The sequence below is a fragment of the Curcuma longa genome, chromosome 21 (genome assembly GCF_044706935.1).
Source record: "Curcuma longa cultivar G26 ecotype Majalengka, Jawa Barat chromosome 21, ITB_CL_G26_1.1, whole genome shotgun sequence".
Classification (NCBI taxonomy): Eukaryota; Viridiplantae; Streptophyta; class Magnoliopsida; order Zingiberales; family Zingiberaceae; genus Curcuma; species Curcuma longa.
In genome coordinates, this window is record NC_133881.1 from 11,355,002 (window position 1) to 11,368,709 (window position 13,708).

General features: G+C 32.8%; 2 protein-coding genes across 2 annotated transcripts; both read left to right on the forward strand.

The window, feature by feature from the left end:
* Positions 1-1,697: 1,697 nt before the first annotated feature.
* On the forward strand, positions 1,698-7,094 carry LOC141814266 (serine carboxypeptidase II-2). Its single transcript, XM_074702204.1, has 10 exons — positions 1,698-2,037; positions 3,665-3,772; positions 3,952-4,047; positions 4,121-4,213; positions 4,329-4,414; positions 4,525-4,791; positions 4,962-5,095; positions 5,965-6,060; positions 6,354-6,459; positions 6,691-7,094. The coding sequence occupies exons 1-10, from the start codon at positions 1,767-1,769 to the stop codon at positions 6,853-6,855; spliced, it is 1,422 nt and encodes a 473-aa protein (XP_074558305.1). The 5' UTR covers positions 1,698-1,766; the 3' UTR covers positions 6,856-7,094.
* A 2,600-nt stretch (positions 7,095-9,694) lies between these two features.
* Positions 9,695-11,441, forward strand: LOC141815677 (uncharacterized). Its single transcript, XM_074703628.1, has 4 exons — positions 9,695-10,071; positions 10,525-10,595; positions 10,689-11,070; positions 11,148-11,441. The coding sequence occupies exons 1-4, from the start codon at positions 9,955-9,957 to the stop codon at positions 11,334-11,336; spliced, it is 759 nt and encodes a 252-aa protein (XP_074559729.1). The 5' UTR covers positions 9,695-9,954; the 3' UTR covers positions 11,337-11,441.
* The last annotated feature ends 2,267 nt before the right edge of the window (positions 11,442-13,708 follow it).

Genomic DNA, 13,708 nt, shown 5'->3' on the forward strand with positions numbered 1-13,708 from the left:
GTCTAGCCTCACAAAAGTTTTCTACTAACTACCAAGATAAATTGGGAAGCACAGATGAGTTATAATGGATGATCCAAGGTCATAAATTTTTCAAACTCCCCAGATGTAATGTGCCCTGTGAGATTTGAACCCTCATTGCTTAGGAAACCTATCTTACTTACCATAGTACCATAGCCTGGGGGCTTTAGCTAGGTCATACTAGATTCTATATCTAGAATCAAAACAAGGTTTGAGATTGAATTATCAATCCACCACAAGGCTTCAACTGGATGGAATAAATTTTGCATACTAAAACTAAAATGAAACTATATCAAATTATAACTATAAAAAAATATCACAAACAAAGAAATCATTAGGAAGAAAGATTGTTAGGTATATTCTTAACAAAAGGTGGAATCCGTCATCCCAACGGTCCCACATAGTCGACCCCGCTATCACCTATGAGGAGGTAAATCGGGAAGTTACAGTTGACCACTACGGGGGAGGGCATCATCTTAGCTTCATCGAGATTCAACTCTTGCTCACTTCAGCAAGTCTATTCCATAGTAACCAACTCAACCATGACCTGAAAGCAACATCTTAGTTATACTTGACATCACTTTTCTTCATCTAAACTCTTATCATTTGTACTTTTCTTACTCCTTCCTCAAACTACATAAAGTATTTTTAATTATTATTTTTAATAATTATTATTTATTATTAATTTTTAAGTTTTTTTATATTCAAAGTATTTTTGTATAATTTTTATCTTTTATATTTTAAAATTTTGAGTCCATTTAAAATTTTTAAGATTTAGAATATGTTAAGATTTATTTCTTTTCTAATAAGATTTTTATTTTCTTTTACATTTAATTAATATTTAAGATAAAATTTTTAATTTAATAATATTTTCCATATATTTTTTTATCTCTTGATATTTTTTAAATTAACAAGTTTTAAAAAATTAATTCTTACAATCGAACTAACAGAATCAATATAGTTTGACGTTAATATAACAGAAAATTTTCATTATAAAACACATGTATCAAGATCGTGTGGGTAAAAATTAAAGAGGAAGAAAACTTTATAGGAGTAAAAATCAAAAGATCATCCTAAATTATATAAATCATAAAAAATACCACTTTTATTTAAAAATATATATCAAAAAACACATCTCATCAATATTTTATATCTAAAATATCTTTTATTTAACTATTGTTAGCTAATTAGAGAAGAATAAAAAAATAATGAATAAATAGACTTATATTAACTTTATTAGTATTTAACCTAACACTTATTTAGTTTAATGTTGGATTAAGTTTTAACTAATTTAATACAAGTAAAATCATTCCCTTTTTTCTTTAAAAAGAGATTTTGAATGAAATAATTTTGCCCACACTTGAATGTGCCCATACATTTGTAATTGACATGCCATGTGATCTTTGAGATGCACTCATCGCTTGTGACTGATTGATCACTAAAATAATGTTCTATCCACTGCCTTTTACTATCTTGAATTCTACACCAAGCCACTGCCACTGAGCCACGCGTCGAATCCTGCAACGCTAGATCGCATTGTCTCCCATTGATTAGGACATTTACAAGTAAAAGTTGACTGTAAATGGAATTCTAATGAAATAAATTTAGTTTATATAAATGTATTTAATTACAGAACGAATCTACGCGTTGGAAACGAGACGCTTTTCTGAGGAGAGTCCATTTTTAAAGGATCCTGAACGCTACTCCGAGTCCCCAACCAGGTGAAGGGAGAGGGGGATCGTGGGAGGATGGTCACAGAAAGTCGCTGCCTAGCTTTCCTCCTCGCCCTTCTCTTCTTCTTCGCCGCCTCCCCCGGCGATGTCACCGCGGCGTCGGCGTTGGAGCGGCAGCTCCAGAGCCTGGTGATCGCGCTTCCTGGTCAATCGTTCAACGTCAGCTTCGCCCACTACTCTGGCTATGTGACTGTCAATAAGGAGGCCGGTCGGGCTCTCTTTTATTGGTTCTTTGAGGCCACTGAGGATCCCGCCTCCAAGCCTCTCGTTCTTTGGCTCAACGGAGGTCTGCCTCTCGGAACCCTTCCTCTTTATCTGACCATTTTTAATTAAATAGATTTGGTTGCGAGCAATTATTGGCAAAATAAGATTGGATTTCGATCTCGTTTGACTTTTTTTTCTCCCTTATACACAATTTGTTTTAAAGATTCCTTCTTGCATCGAACAGTTCCTTTTCTGATATATTTGAAATTGAAAGGTATGCTGATTATTGATGCATCAACAAAGATGGGATTGTTGCTAATGGTTTGCTTCCTTTCGCTGCTAAACAATATTTGCAGTAGTTGGCCTTGTCCTGTTTTCAGCCGATAATGCTTTTGGTTGGTTGTATAAAGTAAGAATTTGATATAATCTAGGATTTTTTTTTATGGTTTTCCAGTACTATATAGACACAAGTTGGACCTCTGTGAACGTTTGTGCTGGTTGTTACCTTATACCAATCTGTTTTCAGGGATATCAAAGGAGAGTAGGGTAAGTTCACAAGTAGGGGTGCAAACAAACTGAATCAAATCGAATAGTATAAAAAATATTGATATGATTTCTGTTCGCATACAAATAATTTTGGATCGAGCTTGGTTTGAAATAAAATTCGAGGTTGAGTTTGATTTGAGTTGTTTGAACCTTAATTCAAGTATAATCAAACTATAGTTCAAAATGGCTTAAAATTTGAGTTTAGTTCGAGTTAACCTTAATTTGAGCATACTTAATCTAAAATTGTGTAAAAATATACAAAGCTTTGCTCGAGTGACTTGTGAACAATTGAACAAAATATTATGGATTCAAATTTGGCTCGAAAAAATAATCGAACTTGTTTGAGCTCAACTTGAATATGATAATTTCGAATACAAATCAAATATTTTTCGAGTCAGCTCAAAAAACTCGCAAGTAGACTCGTTTCATTTGCACCCAATTCTCAAGTCCTTAACTTGCATAAGTTATAAGATGGAATGCAACCAAAATGTTGATGAGAATCTTATATAAAAAGGTACATAGCATCAAGGATTAGGACAACAGAGCAAAGTATAGCAGTCCAAACGATCTCTAGAAGAACTACAAACCTGTCATGGACAATGTTGTGTCAAAATTTAAGGATCTGATTACTTGAATGGAAGATATAAGGCAGAGGAAGAAAAGGCACAATATTATATATGGAGCTCCATCATTTATGTACATCTTTTTGTCACTTTCTCTCCTCTCCCTCATATCTTCCATCCTAGTTATTGGACCTCTCCATATAATGAGATGACCACAATTACCTAATAACAATGTTATGGAGGAGGAAGCCTGTTTTAGGCGAAGGAGTTGGTTAGATAAACTTTTTGATAGCTCAAGTTGATCATATCCAGGTTGGTGGTGAATGCCAGCCACATTGATCACTCTTGGTTAGAAGGTAGAATATTTTATTTGTTTTACGTAAGTCATATTTTTCACAAAGTCCTGCCCCATAGTGGGCTTGATCTGTTTGGATCTTTACTTGTATATTACCTTGCTCTAAAGTTGAGTTATTTTGTGTGGTTTTCATAAGATGTATATTTGGTAAATATAGTTGTTAAGTCTGTGTCTGTTATTAATGATTTGGTGACTACACATATGCAAAAAAATAACTTTTTGTGCTTTTTGTTCGTACTTTGTAGGACCTGGTTGCTCTTCTATTGCATATGGGTTGGCTGAGGAGTTAGGGCCTTTTCATGTCAAAGAAGATGGGAAAAGTCTTTATCTCAACCCTTATTCTTGGAATCAAGGTGAAAAAAAAAATTATTTATTTTAGTTTGTGTATTCTCTTATTCATGTATTGTCATACCAAACTGAATTGTGTTTTCATCTTTGTTAGCATGTTTGAATTTGATAAGTAAAAAGTGTAAGATCCAGCATGATAAATCAATAACTTTGTATTATATGATTGTCTCTGGATATTTTGTAGTGGCAAATATCTTGTTTTTGGATTCTCCTGTTGGTGTTGGCTTTTCCTATGCAAGCAACTCTCAGGATGTGGTGACGAATGGAGATAAAAGGACTGGTATTTTATCCTCTAAACTTTACTTAGTTATAAACTTATTGAAATTTGAGTCTTTAATTTCTCTTTCTTGCAGCACAAGATTCGTTAGCATTCTTGAAGAATTGGTTCAAGCTCTTTCCTCAATACCGTGGAAGGGAATTTTACATAACTGGAGAGAGTTATGCAGGTTTGGAAACAAAAAAGAAGTGTCTCCCTTTTCTTCTCTGGTTAATGCTTTGTTCAATATATTGAGTCAATTTCTTGTATCTGTTTATTGAAATAGTTTCATATTCTTTTAAAAGGGCATTATGTACCTCAGTTGGCTCAAGCTATTGTAAGGTCACAAAAGTTGACAGGAGAAAAGTCAATCAACCTAAAGGGATACATGGTACAAATTTTGATATAGATGAGGCTGCTGTTGTTTTGTGTAGATATTTGTGACATTAGAATTTTTCATAGAGTGAATTATAACCCTAGATTTGGGTTAAAAATGCTCAGGTGGGAAATGCTCTGACTGATGATTATCATGACCATTATGGAGTATTTCATTTCATGTGGACAGCCGGCTTGATTTCAGATCAAACATACAAGTTGTTAAACATTTTCTGTGACTTCCAATCATTTGTACACACATCGTCTGCATGTGAAAGGATCCTTGACATTGCCGACAAGGAAATTGGGAATATTGACCCATACAGTATTTTTACTCCTTCCTGTACTGCTAGTGTCACCTTATCAAGGAATAAGTTACTGAAAAGAAGGCATGTAAGTGTTTTAATCACAGATTGATAAGGTATTTTCATAATACAGCTTTGCAGTTTTATAGTGGATGAAATGAGAGAAAGCCTTGTATTGGATGAACCTTGCATGTCTTCTTAATTTGTCGTAGTAGAAATGAATTTATGAATCTCATACCAGTTGCCTTGTTTTGACAGTCATTTGGGATAATAGGTGAAAAATATGACCCATGCACTGAGAAGCATTCTACAGTTTACTTTAATCTGCCAGAGGTTCAAAAGGCTCTCCATGTCAATCCAGCATATGCTCCAAAGAAGTGGGAAACTTGCAGGTGAGAATCTTTTTGTAAACTTCAAATGGATTTTGTGAATAATCTGCATTTCATATTAGGACATCTCTTGTTAGTTCAATTATTGCTCTGAAACCATGCTTATTCCAGACATGGTTGGATTGAGGTAACCTATAAAAGAGAAGGGAAGGGAGAGGTAGCTTGTTTGGATCGGGAAGGGAACTCCTTCCTTGCCCTATCATATGTAATTTCTATCCCTCCCAATTGATTAAGATGGGGAAAGAACCATTTAGGCTGGTTTACTTGGATTGAGAACTAGGAGAGTTACAGGAGGAAAGTGACACATAATTGGACAAGAGTGATCAATGATCTGGGATCTTTTCCCTCTTCCTTCACTCCCCCTCCATCATTTTACTCAATTGAAGGAACATGAATTTAGTTTCTTCCCTTTACTTTAAAGGGGTGCTCCCAAAACATGGATATTATAGTCAATCCAAAAAAATAATCCTTACCCTCTGTTGGTTGAGAAACTGATATCATCCTCCCCCCCTTCTTTTTTAACATTCTGTCTTTTTATTGAATTTTGATCAACTTAACTTTCTTATTCCTTTAGTGCATGCTTATAATGATCTTTCTTGCTGATGGGAAATTTGTTTAAAAAGGAACTGAGTTTGTTATTAACCAATTATTTATGTTTCACTCTTGTTTAACTATTGCAAACTTTTCATGTTTTGAGGTGCCCATTCGTGTGCATTATATCAATGTACCAAAATTATTATATGTTTAATGTTCTGAAGGATCAGTTGTTTAAGGATAGTGCTAATAAAAAGTCTGGGGTTCAGCCTTGTGGACATTTTTGTGCAATTATATATTTAGACCGAATTCTGCTTCATTCTTCTCTAATAACGCAGTGATGCTGTGAATGAAAATTGGAAGGACTCTGAAAGCTCTGTGTTGCATATTTATCATGAGCTTATTAGCGAAGGACTTCGCATCTGGATCTTCAGGTGACTTTTATCCAGTTATGATCGTATCCATTCTTTATGGTATAGTCTTGCCTTATTCACTGTGCCTACATTCTGACAATTGGGTATTTAAACTTGCTCTTCACACTTCCAGTCTTCCTTTTCAGTTCTATTTAGAGACAGTAGTGTATGAGTGTTTTTACTATCTAAAAGAACTGAATATTGGTATACCATTCTACTATGTTTGAACAAGCAAACTGCTGTGACAATCTCTTAGGATATATTAGTCATGTGTTAATACATTACTGATTACTTGTGAATTTCATTTTTTTCAGTGGGGATACAGATGCAGTAATTCCAGTTACATCAACGAGGTACAATGTTGATGCTCTTAAGCTTCCCACACTGACACCGTGGCATGCATGGTATGATGATGGTCAGGTATGTAACTGTATATAGAGTATTCTTCCTGTCTCTTAACTCATATCTGGCTATCAATAACAGTTTGATAGCGAACTAATTATATGTAATATGCGCATATATATTAGATAAAGAAAGAATTCTGAGTTTGTTTTTGTTCAGCATGTTATTATAAGAAGATTACATAACTTTGTTTTCTGCTAGATAACTTCAAGTTTTAACTTTTTCTTCTGCATCATGGCTATGGAACAGGTAGGTGGATGGACTCAAGCATACAAAGGCCTCACGTTTGTGACCGTTAGGGGAGCAGGCCATGAGGTTCCCCTACATCAACCAAAACTAGCTCTAGTTCTTTTCAAGTCATTCCTGTCAGGAAGTCCGATGCCTACTTTAACTGAGCTCAAAGTCGCAATGTAGCTCGATCGACTGGAGTCATAAGTTGTGATGGAATTCTGATGTTCCTAAAGAGAGTGTGGAGGCGAAAGAAGGTTACTTGCGCGATATGCATCACTATTTACTGAATCCATAGTATTATTGAGGAGGAAGGAGCTGTTAGGTGAGAATGGTAAGCAAAAACTGTTCATTGCACTAAACTGAAAACTAAGTTAATTTGACAGAAAGTTTAAGTTTCATCAGTGTGGAGTTATTTGTTTGTTTATGTCGATCCAACTTCATTTGACTCCACTAAATGTTATAAACTGCATAGCATATTATTCTACATTATCATATAGTATTTATAAATAACATAGCAGCTATACAATTTTAATTAGAAGTATTACAACAAATAATGTGGAATTTAAATTATGTTCTAACATATTTTTAATCAATATATTCGTTATTGTTTATTAAATGTTATACACTATTTGCACAGTGTGTCACCTCGTAGAATTCTATTTTTTTGTGTTATATGTAATTTTTTGTCATTATTGTTTTTGGTACAATGACATTTTTTTCAAATTTTTTATTTTAAGAATTCAATAAGATCTTCGATCTTCATTCATGATTTTACAGATTGTTTTTTTTTTGTCTAATCACAATAGTAACTCTTTTTCTATTCAATTATTTGATATTAATAATGTGCGAATTCAAAATATTCTATTTATAACCAAGTATTCTTTTTCTTATATATTTAGAATGCAATTCAAAAAAATGTAAAGATTAAATAAAATTTCAACCTAATTAATCTTAAAATAATATTCATTGAAAAGGCGAAAGGGTGCTTTATTTTCGTTATAGTTAAAGGAGTCCTTGTATATTGAAAAAAAAATATTAAAGGGGTGTTTTTAAAAAAAAAATATTTTTTCAACATTATGATCAAAATTACTACAACTTACGATCCTAATTAAGAGTGGAGACGAACCAAATTATATAGTATAAAAATATTAGTTTTAGGACTAAAAAAAATCTATGTAATATTTGAATTATTCAAAAATTAAAAATACAAATAATTTTGACTCAAATTTAGCTTGAAAGAAATTTGAATTTGAATTTGATTCGAACATCATCAAATTATAATTTAAAATAATTTAAAATTTAGATTTGATATGAATTATTAAAATCTTAATTTTAATATAATTTAAATTAAAATTATATAAAAATAAATAAAATTTAGTTCAAATTTAGTTTGAGAGTGGCTCTTAACACTTGAATAAAATATTATGGATTTCGATTTCAATTAGAATTTGATAATTTTAAATATAAATTAAATATTTTTAAATCAGTTTCCGAGCAAACTAAATGTATTTGCATCCTTAATCATAAATCTTAAATTTTAAAAATTGATCGAAAAATCATTCTCCAAGTTGAATATTTTTTTTTACAAATTTGAAATAATTTTAACATGCAAGAGTTGATTCAATTTTAATTAAAGTTAGATTAATTTTAGAGTTTAGGATTTTAGATGCACTATAGCAATTTTAGGGCTGTAGATACATTAAGTTAGTTTTGGTCTGTACATTAAAATTATTATAATAATATTGAATAAACATCATGAAAAATAAAATAAAATATTTTTTAATATATTTTTAGAAAGGCATCTTACGTCGGACAGGATAATGATTATCTTACAGACGATAATCTGATACCAATTGATGCCGAACGGAATAGCAATTATCTCGAGGATAATATTGAATCCATTGGTTCGATTGTGAACATCAGAAATAATCTTCTAAAACCTGTTGATTCGAAAGAATAACAAGAGATAAAGAAATAAACGACATTGTCGAAAATATTATTAAATCAAAACTTCTTCTTTTTAAACTCATAAGATGTTTGTATAGATCTAAATCTTAAGAAAGATTTCTAATAAAAAAGAATATTTTTTAAGAAAGATTTTTAATAAAAAATTTATTAAAAAAGATTTTCAATAAAAAAGAAAATCTTTTAACAAACTTGAAAAAAAAATTCTAATAAAAAAAATTCTTAACAAACTCGAAAAAGAAGATTCCTAATAAAAAAGAAATTTTTTTAACAGATTCGAAATCTTACAAATTCTAAACGAACTTCAAATATAAAATCCTAAAATTTTTTTAACAAACTCAATCCTAAAAAATCCTAAATATTTAAAAAGTTCTAAAATAAAAAAAATAAAACTTTTAAAAATTATTCTAAATATTAAAATTTTTAAAAATTATTAAAAATAAAAATTATCAAAATTAATTTTTTAGATTTTTCTGCATCAACATCACATTGATAACGACAAAAATAAAGGATGTGCTTTTGTTTATTCTTTATTTTTTAAAAAAAAAAATTATTACACTTTTGTTTCTCACTTTTTTATTTTTCTAATAAGAAAAAATCTTTCTAAATATATATGATTATTTTTTTCACCTTTATACTTTCAAAATCGAAAATTGTTTGCATATGAACAATATATTTAAATGAATTCTTTCAATAGGTCATCAAAAATCACTAAGAAAAGGATTCTTTCAATTACATGTGAATTATTCATGTTTCTTTTACGACTTTTAATTTCATTTTTAATAAAAAATATTAAATTAAATTTTCAATTCATTCAGTGAATAAGAAAACAAAATTATAAAGAAGAAAAAAAAACTATATTTAAAATGTTGAACTATGGATTCTATTGCACGGTTTCCCCTCGACTTCATCCGGTGCGGCGTCACCATCCACGAACATGTCAATGGCGATTGCGAAGAGTTCTGCAACCAACCAACCAACCAACCAACCGCCTACTGAATAATCCGAATAAATCGAGCAAAAAAAAAGTTGATCGACGCAGGGAAACAAGATCGGAGGTGGCAAGCGAGGGATTAGAGGAGGAGAAAGAGTCAAGCATGGAAGGAATCGAGCCAATCAAATCATCAAAGGAGAAAGATCGCATGGCGGGTGCTCGCTTTTGGATTTTGCCTTGGTCAATGAAAGCCGAGACGAGAAGATGCAGAAACAACCTTCCTTTTTCTCCGCAATCGTCTTCGCTTGCTCATCGCCCCTTCTCTATATCTACCTCTCTTGCCTTCATCGTCTCTTCTTTGTCCGCTTGTTTCGAAGAAGAAGATGAGGAGGGTCGCCGAGGAGCTATTACCATCCACTTCTTGCGCCCCTTATGGCGACGATGCCAGGAAGAGATTCAGATTCCAATCTCTCTTTCAAGATTACATGGAATTGCTTAAGGTGAGATGCGTTCTCTGTAATTTCGTTTCGCTTTGATTGGGGGGGGATGCTGTGATTTCCTATTCGCTCTAGATTTTAGGTTTCTCGAATCCTGCGTCAGATCATAAATTCAAAAGAGGGATTTTTCGTATTTGCGTCGCCTAAAGATTATTGCCTTCATATTGTTTTCCCGTCTGCATTCCGTCGATTCATATAATTTGCATCTAGTTTAAATGTTGATTGTGGAAATTGCCATATCCAATCATGGATTTAACGAGATCTCTCGATCAGAGTCTCCGATTGATATCTTTATGTTTCCACAGCTTCAAATGCAACATGAAAACGATACCTAAGCATTGCAATAAATTTACGCTACTAGATGAAAAGGGTTGCAATCTTAAACCAGTTTGCGTTCCCATTTGTGTTGCCCCAGTCAACAATTTATTAGGATTCTTGAATGATATCATTTTGCAGGAAACTGAAGAAAAGAAGAGGAGACTGGTGGAGACAAGACAAAAGAAACGGGGACGCTTGGCTGAAGTCAGGTATCAAATTTTGTTCTAACATGCATCATTCATAGTTGAGTTTTTCATCTGGTCTTAGAATGATAATTGCCTAATTTGAATTTCACATCCTAGATTTTTGAGAAGAAAATATGAGATTCTATCTGCAAACCAGTGTCAGCAATTTAGATTGAAGGAGCCATCTCACACAGAGCCTGTGATCATTGCTCAACCTGGGAACAATCTTGTTCTCGGTGGAAAGTCTCCTACAGGAAAGAAGCCCAAACCATCTGAAGCTGCACGCACAAGTAACTACAATCTGAATTCTTTGAACACACATACATCTCAGTGTCAGTTTAAAAAGACATCTCGGAAAAGGCCAACCGAATCTCTGTGCGTTGCACAATCTACGGGTTTGTTCATCCCGAGGGAAGTCCCCCCTCAAAACATGAGGGTGATGGAAGCTGCAAAGGCTAGCACTTCAGCAACGCTAGGTGTGAGTGAAGTAGCTTTTAAGGTACAGTGATGGTACCCAACAACTCATACATTTCCTCATTTCTCGACTCGCAGTGCTAATTCAATCACTAATTGCAGAATGGGCAAGAAATGAACCAGTTTCAGTTGGAGCAGAATCACATGCAAATGCAGAGGTTCAGGAGAGCGCCTATGATTGGAGGGATTTCAAAAGATAAGTTGGCTATTTGTAGAGATCTTGGAAATAACTCCAAGAAGATTGGTAAGAGAAAACTCTCACAGCGGGACCGACTGTTGTTGGAGGTTTGAAGTTTGATGTGAAACTTTGCTTTTAGTTGTCACTAACTAGTACAAGATGAGATGGAGAACGCATCTGTTTTCTTGTTACATACGGATCAATCTATGAATATTGTATCTACTGCCACAGCGCAATTCATCTAAAAATATTTTGTGAAGAAGCTAGTTGGTTTGTCTCTACCACATGATACTTTTGCTAGTTCTGGAGGAGATCCACTTGAATTTTGCCAGTTTGACTCGCAAATGAATTATATTCTGACACAGTGATGTCAACTGAGCAAGTGATGGATATGTTGACTAAGCTTGGCACCTTCATGATGACTAAAATCTAGCCAACCCTAGCGATTTCATCAAAGCACATTGTTTATTCTAAGACATTACTCATGACTTACAGGCATAACATGATGAGTTGCTCCTCACCCACATTCTAACTTTGTTGCTAAGGTGTTTGACTAAGAATAGGATATTCTTATTGGACTTGAAAAATTATGGACCTATATGCTTCAAGACTTGTATCTATGATCCATCATAGATTTGGCATATGAGGTTGGGCTATTTGAAATTTGGTGGGCTCAAAACTTTGGGACATCATAAAATGGTGAAAGTGATTTTAAAGATTGATCACCCCGATCAATTATGTGAAGCACATGCTTACTTGGCAAGCAACCAAGGAAGAGCTTTCCAAAGCAATCCATTTCGAGAGCAACCATACCACTCCAATTTATCCATGCTGATGTTTGTGATCTTATCAATTCTGAATTTCTCAGTAAAAGTTATTATTTTGTACTCTTTATTGATGATTGTAGTAGAAAGATATGAGATTTATTTTTTGAAATATAAATATGAGGCATTTGATGCATTCAAAAGGTTTAAGGCTTTTGTTGAAAAAAAAATAAATATAAAATTTAAGTATTAAGAACCTATAGGGGTGGTAAATTTACATCTAATGAATTGAATAGTTTTTGTGAGTTGCATGGAATTCATCATTTTTTGACAGTTCTTAGATCACTCCAGCAAAATAGAATCGTCAAAAGGAAGAACAGGACAATATTTAATATGACGAGGAGTATGTTAAAGTCTAAAGGCATGCCTAAGTAGTTTTGGATTGAAGTAGTGGCAAGTGTTGTATATCTTTCAAATCAATTTCCAACAAAGAGCTTGAAAAATGTAACATCTCAAGATGCATGTAGTGAGTGGAAACTAATTGTGTCACATCAACGAGAGTATTTAGATCTATTGCATTTACATATGTCTTTGAACAAGAAAGATTTAGGTTAGATGATCGAAATCATAAACTTATTTTCATTAGATATGATGAAAAATCCAAAGAGTATAGATTATACAATCTACACAAAGAAAGAATTGTGATTAGTAGAGATGTAGAATTTAATGAAGATGCATTATGGGATATGAGCTCTAAGGAAGAAGAAAGGCCTTCTTATGATTTTCTTCCTTTGATGTGGAACAAGAAGTTCAAGAGGAATCTACTCTACCAGCAACTCCACATTTATTTGGGTTATCAAGCACACCGAGATTATCTTTAGGAGAAAAAAACTCCAAATTATTAAAGTTTTGATGATATCTACAATGAGATTCATGCTATTGATGAAATGATTTTTTAAAATTTACTTGTAGATGTTGAACCTTTGAACTTTGAAGAAGTAAAAGAGGATGAGAAATAGAGAAAATTCAAGCCATTGTGAAGAGTGATACTTTGGAGTTAGTATCTCTTCCAAAAGACTATGTGACTATTAGAGTCAAATTGGGTGTGCAAGACAAAGAGGAATGACAATGGAGAAGTAGAAAGATATAAAACACGACTTATTACTAAACAAGGAAAAATAAGTCATTGATTTTGATGAGGTGTTTGCTTCGATAGTATGATTGGAGATAATTCACTTGCTGATATTTCTTGCTATCCAAAATCATTGAAAGATTTATCAGTTGGATGTTAAATCTGCCTTTCTTAATTTTTATCTCATTGATGTTCACATTGAGCAAGCCATTGGATATGTGGTTAAAAGGCATGCAAATAAGTTCTTGAAGCTAAAAAAATCACTTTACAGGCTTAAACATATGTTGAGAGCTTAGAACAATCAATTTGACATGTATTTGCAAGAAAATGATTTCTAGAGATGCACTCACGATATGCACTCTATATGAAAGAAGGTTAGGGTTTCTTATTTGTTTGCATTTATATGGATGATTTCATTTTTACAAGAAATAATCAAAATTTTTTTGAAGAATTCAAGATAGCCATGAGTCATGAATTTGAGAGAATTGACATGAGACTCATGACTTATTTCTTGGGAATATAAGTAAAGAAAATGGAGAATGAAATTTTTATTTCACAAGAAAGCTATGCAAAAGAGATTCTCAAGAAA